Source organism: Acomys russatus, chromosome 13, assembly GCF_903995435.1.
Source record: "Acomys russatus chromosome 13, mAcoRus1.1, whole genome shotgun sequence".
Lineage (NCBI taxonomy): Eukaryota > Metazoa > Chordata > Mammalia > Rodentia > Muridae > Acomys > Acomys russatus.
In genome coordinates, this window is record NC_067149.1 from 57,874,510 (window position 1) to 57,896,011 (window position 21,502).

General features: G+C 47.0%; 1 protein-coding gene across 3 annotated transcripts in view; it reads left to right on the top strand.

The window, feature by feature from the left end:
* The first annotated feature begins 422 nt into the window (after positions 1–422).
* Fam234b (family with sequence similarity 234 member B) overlaps positions 423–21,502 on the top strand; it is a 33,865-nt gene continuing 12,785 nt past the window's right edge. Inside the window, exons 1-4 of one of the 3 annotated variants that reach the window (XM_051155470.1) lie at positions 423–523; positions 13,195–13,590; positions 15,764–15,892; positions 20,306–20,497. In XM_051155470.1, coding sequence (XP_051011427.1) covers positions 487–523; positions 13,195–13,590; positions 15,764–15,892; positions 20,306–20,497 — 754 coding nt within the window. In that variant the 5' untranslated portion in view covers positions 423–486. The remainder of the gene's footprint in view (positions 524–13,194; positions 13,591–15,763; positions 15,893–20,305; positions 20,498–21,502) is intronic. The other 2 variants (XM_051155471.1, XM_051155472.1) reach the window with 2 other exon arrangements.

A 21,502-nucleotide genomic window follows, 5' to 3' on the forward strand; every position in this document is an offset into this window, starting at 1 on the left:
GAAATAGAAGCAGAAGGATCAGGAGTTCAAGGCCATCCTCACCTACAAAGCCAGGTTCCAATGAGACCCTTGTCTCAAAAACAGTTGGTCAGACTGACTGGCTGCGTGACAGACAAACAAAGCCAACGCTCAGCGACTTGTCAAGATGGCTCAGGCAGTGAACAGCACAAGTAGGCTTCAAATCCAGTTTGTCAATTCCAAACCCACGCGAACTTCACAGCCTGAGCCTCCCTAACTACCGTTATCTTATTCCAGGCTCTGCGCACACGGGTCGGGGAGAGATGGCTTCGCTTACCGACTACTGAGGCACAAGCAACTCAGCCTGGCGCTGTGCCAAGCCGGGTGACCTGCGACAGCGGGCGCCTCCTCCCAGCCTATCTAGCGGCAGGTCACACCTTTCCCGGCCCGCAGCCCGACGCGCGGCCTGCAGCGAACTACACTTCCCGGCAGGACGCGGCGCGCGCACGCGCACGGGGGGCCTCCGCCATGGCGACAGTGCTGTCCAGGGCGCTCAAGCTCCCCGGTAAGGAGCCTGTAGCCCGGCGACCACGCTGTGGAGGCCTGGCCTGGGGAGAGGGGCAGACGAGGCTAGGCAAGGCACGGTGGGGCCTGGCTGTTAGCTGGGAGGGCTGCAGCGCCCGGGACGTGGGAAGGGGCGTCCGGGGGGTGGGTCGGGGACACTTGGGACTCCCGGGGACTCCCGGGGCAGAGACTGCTGGAGGCGCGCGGGGCCGGTTCGGAGGCGAAGGGGCGCGACGGTGACTGTCAGGTCTGAGTGCCTGTCGCCGGGGTCTCTGGGGGAGGGCCGGTCATCCGAGCATCCTTCTCTGAGCTCTAGTAGTACTCGCCGCTGCTATCTGGGGCTGGACCAGAGGGGGAGCCAGGGTCTGCAGGGCTGTAAGTGAGTGGCCTGGGCTGATAGCAGCCTTGCAGCTGTGAGCTAGCCAGGCAGGTGTTCTCTTTCTTCCTGTGTGGAAGAGGAAAGAAAAAAAAATTTAGGAAAATGGGTAATTGAATCGCACGGGGTGGTGGTGGTGGTGGTGGTGGTGTCACACAGCAGGGGATCTTGCTGTTTGAATTGTGCTGTTTTAAACAAACCATAATTATTCTTTCGTTAGCAAATTTTAATCATTTAGGGCTTTGGAAAAAAATTGTGGCTCTCCTTAAAAATTTAAACACTAAGTTGTAAGCATTTATTGGCTGATCACTTAAGAGGGGAGGCAGCTGTTTTTCCTGGCTTGGTGGAAAGGGTATCTCTGATGCCCAGCTTGAGGTTTTCAGAGGGCTGCAGGGCCCTTGTTCGCAGAGTTTCTAGTCTGCTGCCTTGAAACCGGCCTGTGTCTTAGATCACCGGAGACGGAGACGTCATGTCTTTATATTTACCCTTCACTGGCTGCTTGGAACACTGGAAAGAACACTGATACAATCTATCTTGGACTGTGTACATAATACTGAAATTAAAAGAGAGACATGTTTTCCCTGAAGGATTAATTTACTTTGAAGAAAGTGCCCCGACTGTTTGAATGCTATCTTCTCAGAGGCATAATTAAACGCCAGGCATTTTTAGTTTTAGCTCTTTTTGTTTGCTTGTTTTATTTCAACGTGGATGATTGTTACTCTCTGAGAATAAAAGTGCAGAAAGGGGGTGTAGCTCAGGGGTAGATGCTTACTTAGTATGCACAGAGCCAAGTTTCATCCCCAGCACTGGAAAAAAAATGCTAGTAAGAATCAAGTGGAGGGGGAGCAAGGGAGAATAATGGGGGTATTATGAGGAAAACACGGTACTGTACCTGTGTATAAATGGAATGGAACCCAGCATTTTGTATACTCTTCAAAATAATCTTTTAAAAAAGAATATAAGAGTATCTTGGCTGAATTCTTTTGTGTTTTCGTTCTCAGACTGTGGTGCACACAGAATACTCCTTGGGCTAGAGTTATTTGCTCCGCTGACAGCAAAGAGTGGTGAGGTCCTGTGTTTGGTTGGCCCTGACAGCTATGTGCAGTATCTGTATACACTGTATGTGATATGGATTTTTCTTCTTATTTTATCCTGGTCTCTCCCTTGCTCTTTTTCTTCACTACCCAAAATATAATCTGTGGCTTTTGTATTAGGTAGAAGTTGCTTTCTCAAAGCTGTTTTTGGATACCTTGTAAGGGTTGGCGAAACTGGGGTCCTGTTTGTCCTGTTTCCTTAAGTTAACCCTCTTACTACTTTTCTGTGTGAGGGAAGCAAATGTTGTGGTGGCTAAAAGCTGGAGACAGGCTCCCGATTTGACTGGATCAGTTTTGATTTGGTTTCTCTGTTGAGGATCCAACCCAGGGCCTTGTACACACTAGTCATGTAAGCTGCCAGCTGAGCCAGGCTCTGGGCTAAATGCAGTCATGACTTGCTTAGCTTCTTTATTCCTTTGAGCTTCGGTTTCCTCATCTGCAACATTAGCGTTGTTCCAGAACGTTCTCTACATGCCGCACACTGCATTGCATATTTATCTCACAGGGTCATTTGTCATAGTAAATGAGATAGTTGTACTTAGGAATTTAATTAGCCTCTGACACATTAGCTATTATTTTGGTCATTAATAGCTCATGGGGGTGGTACATGATGACTGAGGCCTGATCTAGCAGTGACCCAGGGACAAAGCTCTGCTGGGGATTCATTTCAGAATCTAAAACCCATTCACTGAACTGAGGATGGAAAGGTGTTTGGCTCCCATGCCTGGCATGAGGTTAATAAATAACAGAGGGACAATGTGGCATTCAGAAAGCCTGTAGGACAAGGCAGCTTATCTCTTAGGTATATGTTTTTTTAGTTTTAAACTTTGAAGGTCAAACACTGTTAAAGCACAATGTTATTGTTGTGGTTTATTTTATGATATGTGATTTAGAGAGCCTGCACCCCTAGGTAAACTAATCCATATTGGGGATTATTTACTTTGGTATAGGTACAGATGCCACTGCACGGGTGTCCCAGGGGAGCACACGTCTCAGTGTATTTCCCTAAGGACACTTGGGCATGGCACAGTTGCTTCCCTTCCTACACACCATTTGGGAACACTGTTGAGTCACCATCTCACTCTCCTAGGAGGAAAAGCAGTCTCCGAAAAGCTTTTCTATCCTTGTGTTATGAAACCAGTGTCTTCTCTTGTATTCTGTACAGACATAAAAATAAAGCAAGTTATATAAATGTGTGTGTGTGTGTGTGTGTGTGTGTGTGTGTGTGTTATGTGCAGGAGCCTATGGTGCCTATGGCATATCCCCCCTTCCCTAAGTTAGAGCTACAGGAGGTTGTGAGCTGCTTCACTTGGGTGCTAGGAATTAAATGCAGGTCCTCTGCCAAAGCAGTGCGTGCTCACAGTTACTAAGTCATCTCTCTGGTGCTTCTTTGCCCACATTTCATTGGCTGAAGTCTGGGGCCTGGGAAGAATGGCTGCTGCACAATCATGAGGAACCGAGTCTGAATTCCCAGCACCCACATAAAAAGCTGGGCATGCCACACGTGTGCCTGTAAACCCAATGCTGTAGAGGGTAGGGGCGGGATTGTTGGGGTTGCGGGCCACCAGCCTAGTTCCAGGCTCAGGGGTAGATGCCTTTCTAAGACTATAAAGTGGAGAGCAATACAGCAGGACACCTGACATCCTCTGGCATGTGCATGGGCGTGCACATCTGCACACACACTGAACATACACCACACACACACACACACACACCATGTATGCACGCACTGTACACATGTTTCTCACACATCACACACCACAAACATATACACGCATGCACATACGTACACACACACACCTGGGTGCTCACTGAGGGCAGCAGACTCAGAAAGTGTGAGTGCTATGTCCCTAGACTATGAAGCACAGGCCCACAGCTGGCTTGCATATGGCCTAAGGCTAGTTAGGGGTTTCTTGTTCTGCCTGTTTCTTGCTTAGCCAAACCGGCAGTCTGTAATAACTAAGCCAAAGTTTATTTTCATATTACCTGTGTTAGTGTAAATGCGACTATTTAGCATGCTCCAAAGGTTGGTCTAGATCCAGCCCTGATCGGAGATCTTTAAAGGCACCAGCCAGTGGTAGCTCTATGCGCTGGTGCGCTTGCCTTCATGCTTTAGCACTCTGGACTTTATTCCATAAGTTCTTCCGCTGGTGGCTTTGTAGGAATTGTTTTGCTGCTGCCTCCCCGATGCCCGCATAGCCCAGGCTCGTTTGGAACTCACCAGGTAGCAAAGAATGACCTTAAATGCCTCACTCTCTTGCTTCCATCTCCTAAGTGCTGTGATGGCAGGTTTGTGCTACCACACCTGGGGGGAGTTAGCCTATTGAAATGAAACAAAACAAAACAAAACAAAACAGTTATTTTATGTGTGTGTGTGTGTGTGTGTGTGTGTGTGCATCCACATGCATGTGTGATGAGGGCAAGGGGCATGCACGCATGGCGTACACGTGTAAGGCAGAGGACAGTTTGTAAGAAAGGAATTCGTTTATATCATGTGGTCCTGGGGATTGGACGCAGGTTGTCAGGTTCGGCACCTGCGTAGCTCTTTCCCAGGCTGCCCTCAAACGCTTGAACCTGCCGAGTTCCGTGCTTCACCGCGCCAGCCACCAGGTTGACTTTTATTACTTGTTTGACTTGTTAGACACTGGGTTCGCCCTAAGCCTGGATGCCTTGCCGTTCCTTCGCCGTCCTTGAAGTCTTGTGCTTTTACTGGACTGTTCGGTCATGATTATTCTGTTGCAGGTTTTCCTGGGCCTCTTAGTACCGTTTTCTCTGTGGTTAGGGTTGGCTCTATCTCGGGCTCTCTCCATCTTTCTTTTGGATCTCCTTCAAGTACTGGGACTGCTTTCTTTCCTTTTTAGTTACACATATCTCTGTATTGGCCACACTCCTAGGGTTTTTGTTTGGTTTGAGGTTTTTATTTTTTATGATCATGTGCATATGTCTGTGTGGGTTTATGCATGTGAGTGCAGTGCCTTTGGAGGCCAGACGTGGGCGTCAGAACCTGGAGTTACAGGCAGTTGTGAGATGACTGAAAGGGATATTGGCAACTATACTCAGGTCCTTTGGAAGAGCAGTCTGTTGCTTAACCTTTGAGCCATTTTTTTCCAGCTCTTGTTTGAGTACTTTGAGACAAGGTCTCATTTTGAAGCCCCGGTTGGTCTGAAACTCACTAAGCAGCCTAAGCTGGTCTGGAACTTCAGGCAATGCCCTGTGCGTCCCCCCTCACCCCCTCTCACCTCCCCCCTTCCCCCTTTTCTCCCTTCCCCGCCCCAGCCTGCTGAGTGCTGGGATACAGGCAGGAGGTGACACATTTAGTTTGCTTTGAAAGCTTTGACCTTGGGAGGTAGGAGTAGCCAGGGCAGACGTGAAGCCAGACTGCTAGGTTTGAACTTACTTGTTCTTTAGCCACGTGGGCCAATTTCCCAAATGCTTAAACCTCAGTTTCCTACTCCAGAAAATGGGCATTTCTGTCTTAAAGCTGTTACACAGGTTTACTGAGGGGAGATATTAAAAATTCAGGAGGAACAGCCAGCCTTGTTATGTATTTAATTTAGCTAGGGTTACAGTCGTCAACGTCTATGTCTGTTTCAGAAATATTATTTCTTTTGCTGATTCTATACTTTTTTTTTTTCTTTAACGGTTTTGGTTTTTCGAGACAGGCTTTCTTGGTACAGCCCTGGCTGTCCTGGAACTTGTTCTGTAGACCAGGCTGGCCTTAAACTTGGAGCTCTGCCTGCCTCTACCTCTGCCTCCCTTGAGTGTTGAGATTAAAGGCATGCACCACCACCACCATCACCACCACCCTCCCCCCCTTTGCTTGCTGTTGACTTTTTTTTTTTGAGACAGGGTCCCAGCATGTAGCCTTTCCTGATTACAGAGACTGAGGGTGCCTTACTAGTAAGAGTGTCTTTTCTAAATTTGCCCTCCTGTTCTTCACCCCCACCCCCTTGTTCTCCTGACTTCCCATAGTTGACTTTTCATCTTTTCTACTGAACTGTGGTTGTTTCTTAGAAGTATACATCTTTTTATGAATCCTTACTTCAGAAAAGATGATATTAATTTTTTTTTTTTTTGAAATCCACTGGGAAATAAACTGTTGACTTTTTCTTTTCTTTTCTTTTTTTTTTTCTTAAAAAAAAATTTTTTTTTGTTGACTATTTCTTTAATCTTATGGTAGGATTGGCCTACCCTCCTCCCCAGAACAGTGCTGGGGAGCCTGGGACCTATGTATGCTGGGCAAGAGCTAATCCCTATCCTCCTCCTCCTCCTCCCGCAATCATCTTTTTCCAGTTTTCTTTGCTGTGCTTTGTTGTAGCCTTTCTTAAGAATTTGGAACACTGCAGTGTCTTATGGGGTGAATGCTAATGCTGGCTCCTTTCTCCAGACTCTTCCTGTTTTCGTGGGGTAGCTGTTTAACTTTGAGTTACTGGCTGAGCAGGGAACAGGGTTAGCCAAGGCAGAGAGCTGGGCAGTTGGAAGCTAGAATTTAATGAAGGCCTGCAGCTCAGAGCCCTTTCCCAGCAGTGCACGTCCTCTGGCTGTCCCCATCCAGCCTAGCAGGATGCAGGGGCCAAGAGTGCTAAACTAGCCTTGGCGCCTCTTGCGCTGGCTTTTAATCTTTTATCTATGAACTTCACGTTTGCCTTTGTTGCTTGAGTTGTGAAAGTGGACCTGGGCTCTTTTGTTTATTCTGTTTTTGCTTTCTTTTTTATTTGTTTTTGACACTGAGTTTCACTATGTAGACCTGGCTGGCCTTGAACTGAGAGAGCTGCCTGCCTCTGCCTTCCAAGTGTTGGGTTTAGAGGTGTGCACTACCACGCCCTAGATTGATCTATCTATCTATCTATCTATCTATCTATCTATCTATCTATCTATGTTTTTTTGAGGCAGGGTTTCTCTGTGTAGCCCTGGCTGTGCTGGAGCTCACTCTGTAGACCTGGGTGGCCGTGAACTGAAAGATCCGCCTACCTCTGCCTCCCAAGTGCTGTGGTTAAAGGTGTGTGCTACCACACCTGGCTACATCTTTTACTTTTAAGACATGTTCTCCCTGTAGAGCTTGGGCTGGCCTGCAGCCCACTATGTAGAGCAGGCTGGCCTGGAACTACTTTCCCTTGACTCTGCTTTCCACACCCAGATGTTTCGTTTGGCATTTGGGGCAGGATCGTATGTAGCCCAGGCTGGCCTGCCACTCATTTTACAGATAAGGGTGCTGATTCTCCGGCTTCAGTTTTAAGTGCTAGGATGGCAGGTGTGTGCCATGCGCCTGGCTTTCTGCGGGGTGCCTTGTGCTGGCCCAGCAACCACTCTGCTAGTCGCCCAGTTTTTGCTTTAGTTACTATCAGTTCAATCCCAGGGCAGCCTTAATTTCTCCAACCGCGCTTATTGTTATAGCTTAGACATTTTGTATTGAATTCTCTGAATTATTGTCTGGTTTCTGTCTCCCAACTGGCTTCTGTCAAACGAATCAGCCTCTTTGGGACTGACTCTGCAGGATGCCTGTAGTTATTTTCTTTCCTTTCTCTTTTAAAAAACAGTTTACTTAGATTACATCCTGATTGTTATCCCCTCACTTCTATCTTCCCATTCCCCACCCCTCCCTCCCCCTTCCACCCTATTTCCCTCCCCTAGGCCTGTGACAGAAGGGGACATCCTCCCCGACCATATGTTCACAGCCTGTCGGGTCTCATCCAGACAGCCTGCTTCCCCTTCCTCTGAGTGCCACCAGGCCCCCCCACCAAGGAGAAGTGGTCAGATAGGGAGCACCAGAGTCATGTCAGAGGTGGTCCCTGCTGTCCCCATAACCACGGAGAATGTGCTGTCCATTGGTTAGGTCTGAATAGGGGGTCTAGGTTGATTAAATGCATTGTCCCACTCGACAGCTTGCTTCTGGTAGAAGAGTATCGTTGGCATTTTTTCTTATTTCCATGCTTCTGCTTTTTGTCATGTTATGTTAGACAGGGCTCTAGGTAGGTTTTTCTATGACCCTATGCCTTATTTTTCCAGGGATGAGATTATTGGTAGGGTTACACACTTATGAGTCAGGGAAGGAAATGTCTTATCAGTTAAAACAAGCGGGCCCTTCGCTCGGATGCCTGAGTTTGAATTCAGCCTTTACTTCTTGCTAGGTCCTGTGCTCTTGGGCAGATTACCTCCGTGTTTCAGTTCTTTGGTTGATAAAATAGGGCTCCAACTCCTCATATAGGGTCGTCATGAGGATTTGATGAATGAAGACACTGGAATGTTTGGATCAGTGCTGAGCGTGGTAGGCAGTCAAGACATCTACGGTTCTTATTGTGGCATCACAGCACCATCTGTTCTGTGGACTCTGCCGTGCTCAGTACTGACGCCTGTATCTACTTCTATTGTGTTTCCTACAGGAGGTAGAATTCCACAAGTTAGGCAGCAGTTGTTCATACATTGTGTGTTGGGAATGTGTTGTTTTCCCCTCCTCTTCTTCCTCTTCTTTTTCTGTCTTTCCTCCTCTCTTCTGGTTTTAAGGAAGAGGCCGTGACAGAAATGCCTCCTCCTATGATGTTATTAGTTAGAAGTCTGTATTCCTATAAAAGAACATCCACTAATTACTTTTGTAGATTCACTAAAATTGTCTGCATCTCCATAGCATGTGGCACCGGGGCCTCTTCCTTCCTGGTGTAGCATAAGTCATCGCAAGAGTGAATACCCTTTCAGTTGTTCCATCAGCTCGGTTTTGTTGGTGGTTTCAGTCTGGCAGCTGCAGTGCTTTGGGAACCTTCGGAGGCAGAGGCTGATAAGATTGATTTAAGTAGATGCCGCTGCTACATTTTTCACTTGGTGCTTAAAATCCAGCGGTAAAGCGACAGAATGGCCCGAGGGTGGTTCAGAATCCTTGGACCTGTTGGGCGGATTGGTGTGTGAGGATGCCAAGAAAGCCACCAGCATTTCCTGAAACAATAAATTATCTGGAGTGCAATGGCATGGCTCTGGCCTGCCTGTGGCCAGACCACACCCTTGCATTGCGTTCAATCCCAGTAACCCTACTTTAAAAGGTATGGGCATGCCACCTTGTGTGCAGAGAGGGGGTCACCCAAAGCTTTTCTTTCAAGTCCTGGCTTGAAGGAGATGGGGGAGTTTAACCTGGAAAAGAGAAGACTGGGCAGAGGCTGCTGAGAGATTTAGACAATAATAATAGAAACCAAAACTGATTGGGTATGACCATAATTCAGGTATGTTTTCTTATTTAATCCTTATAACAATCATAAGGTAGGAATGGTAATTATTATATATTATAAACAGGGACACCGAGGCCTTGTGGACTTAAGAAAGAAAGGACACACATAGCCAGTAGAGAGGCAAGTGGTCCTTATGTAGCTCGTGTAGACCAGGCTGGTGGAAACCCACTATGTAGCTGATGCTGGCATTGAGCTCCTGATCCTCTTGCCTTGATCTCTCACATGGTAGATGGAGACCGGTAGGTTCCCTGACGCTGGGCACGTTCAGTTTGGGTGCCAAGTGACTGCTTGCTCGATGTTTGAAAGGAACCACAGTTTGGAACAGGGATTATATGAACTTTTAAATTCCACGCAGCCCTGAGATTTCAAGGTTCGGCAGGTTTTCTTGGTCGTCTGGAAGATTTTGTTTTTAAATTTATTTATCAGGCTGGCCAGTGGTGGCACACACCTTTCATCCCAGGAATCAGGAGGCAGAGGTAGATGGAGCTCTGAGTTTGAGGCCAGTCTGGTCTGTAAGTTCCAAGACAGCTAGGGTTACACAGAGAAACCTTGTCTCTAAAAAACTACTACTATATCTTATGTGTGTGAATGTCTTGTCTCCATGTATGTCTATGAACCACATGTGTGCCTGGTTCCCTGCGGGGCCGGAAGATAGCATTGGGTCCTTTAGAACTGAAATTACAGAAAATTGTGATTCACTGTAGTTGCTGTGAGTCCAACCTGGAAGACCAGCCAGTGCTCTTAATTGATGAGCTGTCTCTCCTGCCTGTTTTTTTTTTTTATTTTTTTATTTTTAAAATGTTTCTTTTACATGCATGGGTGCTTTGCTTCTATGTATGTTTGTTCAGTACCTGCTTGCAGTGCCCATGGAGCCCTGGAGAGTGTATGGGACCTGCAGGGGCTGGAGTTAGAGGTAGTTATAAGCTTACTGTGCCATCTGGGTTGGCCTAGAACTCAATCTGTAAAGCAGGCTGGCCTCAATTTGGGGTTTATCCTCAATCCTATTGCCTCTGCCACCAGTGATCTTAGAGTCAGAGATAGGTGGATCTGGGAGTTTTGCTGGCCAGCCACACTAGCCTAATATGGGAGCTCAGTTTTAGTGAGGGACCGTGTTTCAAAAAGTAAAGGGAGGATACCCAGGCTTGACCTCTGACCTCCACATGGGCACACAAAGGCAAACACATGTATACACATAGTTATGAATACAGACACCGAGAGAGAGAGAGAGAGAGAGAGAGAGAGAGAGAGAGAAAGTGTGTGTGTGTGTGTGTGTGTGTGTGTGTGTGTGAACACCAAGCCAAGCATGGTGGTACACAGCTGTAACCTCAGCATTTAGGAATTCCAGCCCAGTTTAAGATAGATCCAACTTGAAAATAAACAAAAGATCAAATTCAGTCTTCACTGTATAAAATGAATCTTTGAAAAATAAAGAAAAGCTTGTAGTTAACCGATTGCCACATTACCTAGTATACTCTGTGTTTTTGCAAAGTGCTAAATGCTGTAGAGTGATCCTGTGGAATGTTGTTTAGTCAACTATTTATTATACAAAAGCTAAACTTTACATCTAGGATCCAGGTTCCCCTCTACACCTGGCTGCCATGTCTGTTTTGATGCTTCTTTTATGTATTGTGCTCACGGAAGTAATATCCAGAAGGTTATTACCAGCTGGGCATGGTGGTGCACAGTTTTAATCTCAGCGCTAGGGAGGCAGAGGCAGGCGGACTGCTGTGAGTTCAATTGCCAGCCTGGTCTACAAAGTGAGTCCAGGCCAGCCAGGGCTACACAGAGAAACCCTGTCTTGAAAAACAAACAAACAAACAAAAAAACCAAAAAAAACCAAACCAAACCAAAAAGAGAAGGACATCAGCAAGACAGACCTGCACCAGGAATTCTTCCTGAGCATTAGCTGGGCCGCGCTTCCCCTTTTAATTTGTCTGAACTAAAGGTTTAACATTAGTTCTCATTAGTTATAGCTTACCAAGTGGTTTTCAAAGAGGAAACACTTTCTCAGCCACAGCCTGACGCGAAGGCTCAGGTCACTGTCGGGAGAGCTAGGAGTTGGTGCGAGCGTGCATCCAAGTCTCTCTGTAATTTATCTCTCAGGCAATGTAGAGGCTGAATAAGAAACAGGGTATAGACTGTGCAAACAAGCTTTACATAAATCTGCCACCTCTGTGTTCCTGAGGACTGCTACCTCTCCCAGGACATATCCTGAGATGAGTAGTCTTTATACCTTTACTGAAAGCCATCTCTTTTGTTGTTTTGTTTTGTTTTTTTGTTTTGTTTTGTTTTTGTTTTTCGAGTCAGGGTTTCTCTGTATAGCCTTGGCTGTCCTGGACTCACTCTGTAGACCAGGCTAGCCTCAAACTCACAGGGATTCTCCTGTCTCTGCCTTTCAGAGTACTGAGACGACAGGCGTGCGCCATCGCACCCTGCTGAAAGGCATTCTTAAAGGATATTCAAATTACAAGGCTGTTCTAAGAAGTGAGATTTTGCTAAGCATGTAGTATTCAACTTGCTAATGTGTTTCTATAGAAACATTGGGAAATCATAGATACTCTGTGAGAGATAGCATACAGAAGAGAATTGTTCTAGAAGTTCACCAGGAACAATTGGGTCTTAATGACTGTGAGAAAAATCTAAAGCAGAAACAGCCTAGGTGCAAGGCAAGTTTACTCAGGAGCCTCAAGCTGGCTGTGGTGGTGCGCACCAGGAATTCCAGCACTGAGGAGGCTGAGGTAGGAGGGTCACCACGGGTTCATGGATAGCTGGGGTACATAGTGAACCCCTGCCTCAAATTTATAAGTGAATACATGCATGCATACATGAATTAAAAAAAATTAAGAGTCAAAGAGCCATGGCCAGCTTTGTTAGTGACATTCAATCAAATTAAGATGCTTATAAGAGGTACAAATATTTGGGCTGGCATGATGCCGCTGCAGGTAAAGTAGCTTGCCACCAACACTGTGCCCAGAGTTCAGTCCCTGGGACCCACAGAGATAACCATTGTTATAGATTGTGCTACACGATATTGGAACTTATTATTCTGTCCAGTTGCATCTGTCAACCACTGTTCTGTACTTTGCTTCTCATTTAAAAGAATGTATTTATGTGTATGGGTGTTTTGCTTCTTTGGATGTCTGTGTACCAAATGCATGCATGCGCCCAAGGAGCTCAGAAGAGGGGTACAGATCCCCTAACACTGGAGTTGCAGCCAGTAGTGAGCCACCTTATAGGTGCTGTGAGTCAAACCCAGATCCTCTGGAAGAACAGCCAGTGCTCTTAACCACTGAGCCACCTCTCAGTTCCTACTTCCTTTTAATAAGCCTCAAACTAAGCTGAGGATGACCTGCTGCTATTTCCCAAGCATTGGACAGCAGGCCTGCATCTTCATGCCTGATGTGTGTGGTACCGGGGTCAAACCCGGGCCTTTGTGCATGCCAGGCAAGCATTTTACTTTAAACTGAAGTACACCCACCCCAACTTTCTCTTATACATTTTGGAGACAGGATTTTTAAAAAATTATTATATTTTAAAAACTATATGTATATGTAGAGAGCGGGTCAATATGGCAACTTGTAGGACGAGAGTTTCTTCATCTCATTGTGTAGGCCCTGGGGACTGAACTCAGGTCATCAGGCCTGCGGGAAATGCCTTCACTTACCGAGCCATATCACTAGCTCATGAGACAGGATCTGTCTCTGTAGCCCAGGCTGGCCAAAACCTCATGGCAGTTCTGTCTTAGCTGCCACATGGAGAACACATAGCATGTGTCTGTCCAGGCCTGGTTTACTGCGGTTAACATGGTGTAGTTTACTTTTACCCTGGCCCCTCTCCACCCCCTACGCCCCACCACTATTTATACAGAAAGCCACTAAGGTCTAAATGATGTGGAGCTAGGTTTTTGTTGTGATTTTGCTTCCTCGTCACCACCGTCTGGTGAGGCGCCTTCTCCCAGGCTCTCCCTGACCCTGTCCTGCTGTCTTTCTAGGGAAGAAGAGCCCAGACCTCGGGGAGTACGACCCCCTCACCCAGGCCGACAGCGACGAGAGTGAAGATGACCTTGTGCTAAACCTGCAGAAGAACGGAGGGGTGAAAAATGGGAAGAGCGCCCTGGGGGAGCTGCCGGAGCCCGACTCAGATGCGGAGGTGGCTGGGGCCGCCAAGCCACATGTCTCAGAAGTTGCCCCAGAGGGCTTCCCCTCGGAGCCCCTTGGGGGTCTGGAGCAGAAGGCCACCTCTTCCCTGGTGTCCTATGTGCGCACGTCTGTCTTCCTGCTGACACTGGTGATCTCCATGGTCTTGGTACTCCTCTGCGCCTTCCTCATCCCCTGTCCCCCCAGAGACCTGCATAGCACTTGGAGTCGGCACCTGGGTTCCCAAGGAGGTGAGTTGCGGGATTTTAAGACATTAGATCTCTCAATTTCCATATGTTAGTACATCCAAGTTTCCCTCTAAATTGTTTTTGTTTTTGTTGTTGTTTAGTTTAGTTTTTGACTCTTTGTGTGACACGGTCTCAATGTATCCTTGGCTGGCCTGGAACTCACTGTGTAGACCAAGGTGAGCTCACAGAGATCTGCCTGCCTCTTCTTCCCATGTGTTGGGACAAAGGGCATGGGCCACCATTCTTTTTGGAGACAGTGTCTCATCACCATCCCCTTGACCGGCTTAGGTTCACCACATAGACTAGTGGTGAACCTTGACTTGTGGCAATCTCCTACCTTCACCTCCCAAGGCTAGTATCGCTATGCCTTGCTTTCCCTTCAAATCTTAAAAAGTCAAGTGTGTCATGCTGTCTTTTTCCTGTGCATGGGGTTGCTTAGGAGGTGAAGGCTTCCAGTGAGACAAAACGCCCCCTGCTGTGCCTCAGGACCCTGCTCTCTGAGTTCCCTGAAGGCAGCTTTACTTTACAGCATTGCTGCTTTCCACCACCTCTATGAGGAAACAGGGCGTCGTTGAGGCCTCTGAGTCCCCTAGCCATGTCCCTGTCTGTCCCCAAAAGAGTCTGATCCTGAGTTTTGGCTGATTAATAATTGTCTCTAAAGTTTAACCACATTGATATGTTCATTAATTTTGTCTCTTTTTGAATTTTACATGAATAGAATCATAGTCTTTTGTGACTTTTGTTCAATGTAATTTTTGTTTTATGAGACAAAAATCTTACTTCTATGAAGCTCAGGTTGGCCTTGGACTTTAATCTTCCTGCCTCCGCCTTTTGAGTGCTGGAATTATTGCCATGTGCCACCACACCTGGGTGCCACCACACCTAGGTGCCACCACACCTGGGCATCACCACACCTAGGGGACCAATACAAGTTTTGTGCTGTTTGTTTCTGAGACACCTCCTTGTCCCCATAGTGCAGGCTAGGTTTGAACTCATTGTATAGCTCAGCATGACTTTGAACTCTTGATCTTGCTTCTACCTCTGGAGAGCTGGGGTTACAGCACTTAGTACCACTGACTTTACCTTTTTAAAAAAAAATTTTTTTTTTCAGTGTTGGAGATGAAAGGCAGCCCTCATGCCTACAGGGCAAACACTTTGCAATGTACATCGTTTTAAAAGAGACATCTCTGAGATTAATCTGTACTGATGTACTACAGAGTCTATTCATTTTCACTAATGTCTAATTTTCCATGTAACGAATATCACATGGTTTATTTATCTATTCTACTCTTGATAAGCATAAAAATGATTTCCAAATATTTAAGTCATTTTAAGAACTTTTAAAATATGTTTTCAAAGGGTTATATACACGTTTCCCCAAGGCAGAAACCAGTAAAAGCTACCGGTCAGAGGCTGTGGGAGTGTTCTTTCCAAGCAGTTTCTTATATTATCTGCCAGAGTGGTTCTACCAGCTTGTGCTTCCACTCTTGTCAGGCAGATCTGACAGACCTTCTCTGACTCCTCAGATGCAGGCAGGGGATCCTCCCTCATCTCTGCTCCCCCCACCCAGGCCCCTGTAGCCCACAGAGGAGGAGGGAGGGCAGGGCTGGATGGGGAGAGCTTCAAGTTCCCTCCCCACTTCAGGGGGGATGGTAGTCCTGTCTCCCCCATGGCTATTTTAGCTTTGACTCTAGTGGGAGGGCATGGTGTCATGGTAGTGGCAGAGCAAGGTTCTAGAAGTCAGGTTCTATGGCCTTTGCTGGGGTGGGGGTGGGGATGGGACATTATTATCTATAATCAATTTGCCTCACTAGGTTGCACCCATCCTAGGCCTTTGGCCAGGGAAGCCAGGCTCCTAAGGACTTCTTTGGCTCTGTGGTGTTTCTGAGTTGCCAATTCTTTCACTAGATCTTGTCTAGCATGGCCAGAAACCCCAGGGGATTCGATGTGCTATTATTCATTAGGTCTTGCAGTCTCTAGTCAGTCCCCTCCTTTCAGAACCTGGCTGTTTGCTTTATGTATAATGTCCTGGGCAGAGCCCAGGGGAGATGCATATCTCTGCTGTCTTGTCTGGAAACAGGTAGTCCACCTGGTCTGGGAGGGGGTGCTGGTGTCATCTGCATCTGTCTTCTTTCTAACCTGGCAGAAGAGAACTAGTCTGTGGTAACTGGCTCAGGCCCTTTTTGTTTCATTATGTGTACGCCAGGCGGGGACCTGTCTCCCCTGGAGTTGGCTGACGTGAATAGAGATGGCTTGCGGGACGTGCTTCTCTCCTTTGTGACAACCAGGAACGGGACCGAAGGAGGTAAGGGATACATCTTCTGGAGGCTGCAGCGGTGAGAAGTATCAACTGAAAGAAAGCATTAGTCAGCTTCCCAGGGATAGTGCACAAGCGGGTCTGCAGGGGCAGTCACTGCAGGTCTGCCATGCAGGATATGCCTCAACAGAACAAGCCTGGTGTAAAAGCTGGGGAGTGGTGGCGCACGCCTTTAATTGGGAGGGAGAGACATGAGTTCAAGACCAGCCTGGTCTGCAGAGTGAGTTTGAGAACAGCCAGAGCTACACAGAGAAACCCTGTCTTGGAAAACAAAAACAAAAACAAAACAAACAAACAAACAAACAAACAAACAAAGATCATTTCATAACAAAGAACATTTCAAGAGAAACCAGGGCCTTTAATCCCAGCACTTAGAAGGTGGAGGTGGGCCAGTTTCTGTGATGCCAGCTTGGTGATTTGAGGACAGCTAATGCTAGAGGGACTCTGTCTCAGAGTGCTCCCCCAACCCCCAAAAGAAAGAAGAAAGAAAGAATGAAGAAAGGAAGCAAGCAAGTAAACAGAATGAGTCATAGCCAGAGAGACTTGGAGTGGTCACCCAGGCCAGGGAAGAAACTGGTTCAGAGAAGTGACTTGCTCATACCTTGTAGTGACAGCCTAAGTAATTAGATCCGTGCGTGTTCGGGGACAGAGCCAGGGGCAGGTGTCATTCCTCAGGAACTGCCCACATTATGTTTTGACTTAGTGCCTCTCACTGCCCTGGATCTGGCTAGCAATCCTCAGAAGCTGCCACCCAGCACTGCAGTGACAGGAATGTGCCACCTCTCCAGACTTTGTTAATGTGGGTTGTGGGGGTTGAGTTCAGGCTTTCTTGCTTGTGTAGCGAGCACTTTACCAACTGGGCCTTCTCCCCAGAGAGTTGGCCGGTGCCTCCTATACTATAGTGAATGCTAAGTCTGCCCTGCTCTCCATCCTGGCAGGGTTGTTCATGACTTGTACACTTTTGCCCACAGGTGTTTGGGCTGATGATGGCTTTCCTGTCCCCTTGTAGTTAAATTCTCTAGGTTTGTCCTACCTGGGAAGGCTAGACATTGTGGAGGATATTTATCCAATCACTAGCCTGCGGAGGGAGACTGAGGAGAGAGACTAGCCTCCTGGCTTCCTCACAGGTGGGGTTAGACCACCAGTCAGAGCTAGTCTGCTCAAACCGGCCCACTTAGAGGACTTTCTTTTTTAGAGTCCAGTAACTTCTTCCTCCTTTGTCCCCGGGAGCAGTAACAGCTCTGCGGGGCTGCACTACCACTAGTCCTACACCCTGACACGTCTTTGTCAATAGTTTCTTTATTTAAAGCCTCCATAGCTTACACTAGCTGAGTGTGCTGTTTATGGGACCCTGTTATATGACAGGGCCAGTGACAACGACAACAACAATAAAAGCAAAAGATGCCTCATTTCCATGATAGCTGTGCACAAGGCCCTCGTTTGCCTGCGGTGTCTGCTAGATTGGCAGTGGCTGCAGCATGTCAGCTGATTCAAGAATCCTACCCAGAGGGTGAAGAAATCCTAGCAAGTGCATTTTAATCCTTTAGGCCCAGAGTGAAGGTCCAGGTATGTTTTAGAGATTTCTGTACTGTGCATTTGCCTGACATTACTAAAATGCCTTTTGGAAGCATGTTTAATATATAAATGCAACGTTGTGACAGAGAGCTTCTGGATTTGGAGCTATCATATGACCTTAGCTTGATCACATTTTCCCGGTCTCATTCACCTTTGAAGTTAGGTCAAGGTTAAGGATACCGAAGTTATTTGCTATTTTTCCTACTTACTTTCTATCAGGATGCACAGTGACAAGACTGAGGGTTTGGACACTGTGCAGACAGACATGATTTGCTCACAGATTGCAAAAGCGAGAATGTAACTGTATTAATTAACAAATTAATGCAGTTATAAATTAATGACCAAAAGCAACTTACGAAAGAGTTTATTTTGGCAGTGAGCCCTCAAAGCCCCGCCTCCCCTGGTGACATACTTCCTCCAGCAAGACTTCACATCTTAAAGGCTCCATGTCCTCAAATGGTGCCACCAACTAGGGACCAAGTGTTCAAACACCTAAGCCTGTTGGGGACATTTCTCACTCAAATAACCATAATTAGGTTTTTTTTTTGGTTTGGTTTGGTTTGGTTTTTGTTTTTGTTTTTTTGTTTTTTGTTTGTATTGTTTTTAATAAAATCTCAGTTGCTCATTTTACCAGTGAAGACTCGGGAGCCAGATGCTGGGGTGAAAAAGCCTGCCGGCTCACAGAGGCAGAGAGAGCACTCAGCTGACCTCCTTCCTCAGCATATATATGTCCTAGACAGAATGCCTCCTTCTCCCATAAGCCCCTCAAACTGAATGTCCCTCCCTTCTACTTCCTGTGTGTCTCTCTAGCCATCCTTCTGATTTCCTCTTCCTCTCTATGGTTTTTCCCTAATAAGCCTATGTTCACTTCCTGTCATCTGGTTGCTTGCTCTGCCTCTTGACCTATGGTTGACTTTTAAAATCCTGTTTACAATATTCAAGCAGAAAGCTCTTGGATTAAAGGTGTGTGCTAGGGCTGAGCCACACCACAAGTAGAAACAGGGATTTCCAGTAAATAACAGAATCTTGCGGTTCTCAGTGCAATCCAATATCCTGCAGCAATTAGGTGCTTTCTGTGAGCTGCGCCCTGTTGTAGGCACACAGTACATGCGAGTGAATTTGCCTCTCAACACAATCTGACCAAGTAGGCAAGTCTTACTGTCCTGTCTTTCAGGTGAGGAAACTCAGGCACACTGAGGTTAAGGAGCTTTTTAGAGCCCCACATCTGATAAAATGTAGGCCTGAAGTTCAGTCCCAAGAACCAGGTTCTATTCTTGGAGAGTTCCTGTCTTCGGCTCCTGTGCCACAGGGATGTACCTGTTGTGTCACTGGGAAGAGAAGAATAGAATTTAGTTGCTCATGATTCAGTCAACAAGCATGTATTGGCTACAGCCTCTGCTGGGCTATACTGACCCTTCCTCCCAAGGGTTTCTCTGTGTAGCCCTGGCTGTCCTGGAACTAGCTCTGTAGACCAGGCTGGCCTCAGAACTCACAGAGATCCTCCTGCCTCTGTGTCCCATGTCCTGGGATTAAAGGAGTGCACCACCACACTTGGCCCTCACTCGGGGTCTGAAGCAGAAAGAATAGCACAAGATTGTTCTGGAAAAGCCCAGAAGGTAGTACTGACCTGTAGCAGGAGGTCTGACACAGCCAGCCACACGCACCCTGTTTCCTGTTTGAGGCTGTGTTGTTAGTTCCCCTGAGCAACAGGAAGACTGAAGCTTTGAAACTTCTGGTGTCTGTAAAGAAGAAAGCGTGAGCCATGATGTCAATCCTCAGAGTGGAAGTAAAGCTGGCAGGAACTATGATTGTTACTAAGTTATATCCTGGCTTGAGCCGCTGTGGTTGAGGTTTCTCTTGGACCTCGGTGTTGTCGCCACAAGTGTTCTCTTCCTGCCGGGAAGCAAACCGGAGAGTGGCAGACAGCAAGACCTCCTTGCTGTTCACCGTTCTGTAACCTGTAGGTGATTTCTGAAAACATGTTCTTTAGGGTTGGGGACTTCTTCCCTGCTGTGCGTGGATTCTAGGTCAGACTCTGTTCCTGCACTTCCTTTCCCACCTGACTGGTTTGTTTCTCTTTAAGAACCACTACTCAGTGTTCTGGATTTTGCTCCTGTCTTTTGCTTTTGCTTTTAAAATTACGTTTATTTATTTATTCATTTATTTATTTATTGTGTGTATGGGTGTATGTATATGTGTATGCATAGGTGTATGTGTGTGTGCATGTGTGTATGTATGCATGTAACAGTGCACATGTGGAGCTCAGGACAACTTGTAGGAGTTGATAGGAGTTGATTCTCTCCTACCATGTAGGAATACTGGAATGGTGCTGGGGACTGGAGATTGAACTCAGGTAATCAGGATTGGCAGTAGATAACTTTCCCCACCCATTTTGCTGGTCTTATCCTCCCCCCCCCCCTTTTTTTGGCTTAGCAAATAACTGACTGCTCTGTGCAGCAGTCATCCTATAATGTGCTGAGAAACCAGAAATTACTGTCTGTCTTTCAGGAAGTCACTGTTTAGCTTGGGCTTAGGTGGCAGACAGGTAAGCAGATGTTTTGGGAACGGTGCCAAAACGGAGACATAGTGAGGCAGTGCAGAGGAGCCCACAGCAGCTGGTCTTACACTTGTTCTACATGAGGTGCGAGGTAGGAGAGATGACAAGTTCGGTGTTCGCACCTTGTCAGAAACAGGAGGGGGCTGAACACACAAGTGTGAGCTGCTGCCTGCCTCTCCACCTACTGTTCACTGTTAGTTTTCAAGTGTCTTCTTACCCCTGACTTTCTTCTCTCCTGCCCCATTCTCATGTCTCTTACATGCCTTTAGGCAGCGGCTCACAACCAACTGCAGATCTCGTGTGCCTTTCGGGGATGAATGGCAGCACACTGTGGTCCAGTCCCCTCCCAGAGGAGGCTCAAGATGTCACCTGCTTGGATCTGATGCCAGGAAGCATGGCCAAAACCATCTGCCTCGTGACAGGGACTCGCAAGATGCTCAGGGCATTCAATGCAACATCAGGTAAAGGGTGGCCCTGAGCCCAAAGAGCATTGATTGCCTCTGGGAGCCTCGGGTTTGGATTTGAACAGCCGGAAGGGGAAGAAACATTTGTCCTCTGGCAGGCTGGAGCTGGCTTTGCTGTCCTGGCTCAGGAGGTGGTTATTAAGGGAAGGAGATAAGGGGCTTGGGCAGAAGGAGTAGGTAGATTCCTGTTGCCGCCTGTTTGGTGATAAGATTGGGCTATATAAACTCTCCCACAAGCAGAAGCTGCCCTGGGGCTTTGGATTGTGAAGGGTCTCTCTGCTCTGTTCTTTGTACAAAAGGCAAGGGGGTGTCACCTCTTCTTGAATTTTGCTGGTTTGTATGTGAACCTAGCTACTAGCTGGATGCCAGGGAAAAGGACTCAGGCCTCTGGAGGCTGTTGATAGTGCCTTTTAGCCTCTTTTCCCTCTTAGATCCACAGAACGGAAGTGGTGAAAATGAGTCTAGTATGATAAAAATGTCTCCTTATAATATGCTTGTTATAGAGAAGTTGAACAATAGCGACACCCTTTGCACATGAGAGGGATCAGAGTGGGTGCTTTATTTTTGTTCCCTTCTTTTTGAGACATAGTTTTATACTGTATCCCAGACCTTGAATTCATGAGATCCTTCTGCCTTAGCCTCCCAAGTGCTGGGATTAGAGGTCTGAGTTACCATGCTTGGCTAATGGGGTACCTCTGAGTGGAGAAAAAATTTTATATATATATACATACATACATACACACACACACACACACACACACACACACACACACACCACTTGGTAGAGTTATTCCTTAGCATTCACAAAACTCCTGGTGTGATTCCTAGCAGCACAGAAACTGGGCATAGTGGTGCAGGCCTGAAATCGCAGCACTCATTTAAGGTAAGAGGTAGAAACAGGATCAGAAGTTGAGGGTCATCCTTGGCTTCATAGTAAGTTCAAGGCTGGTCTGGGTTATATGAGCTCCTACATTTAAAAAAAAAAATCATCAGAGTACTCTC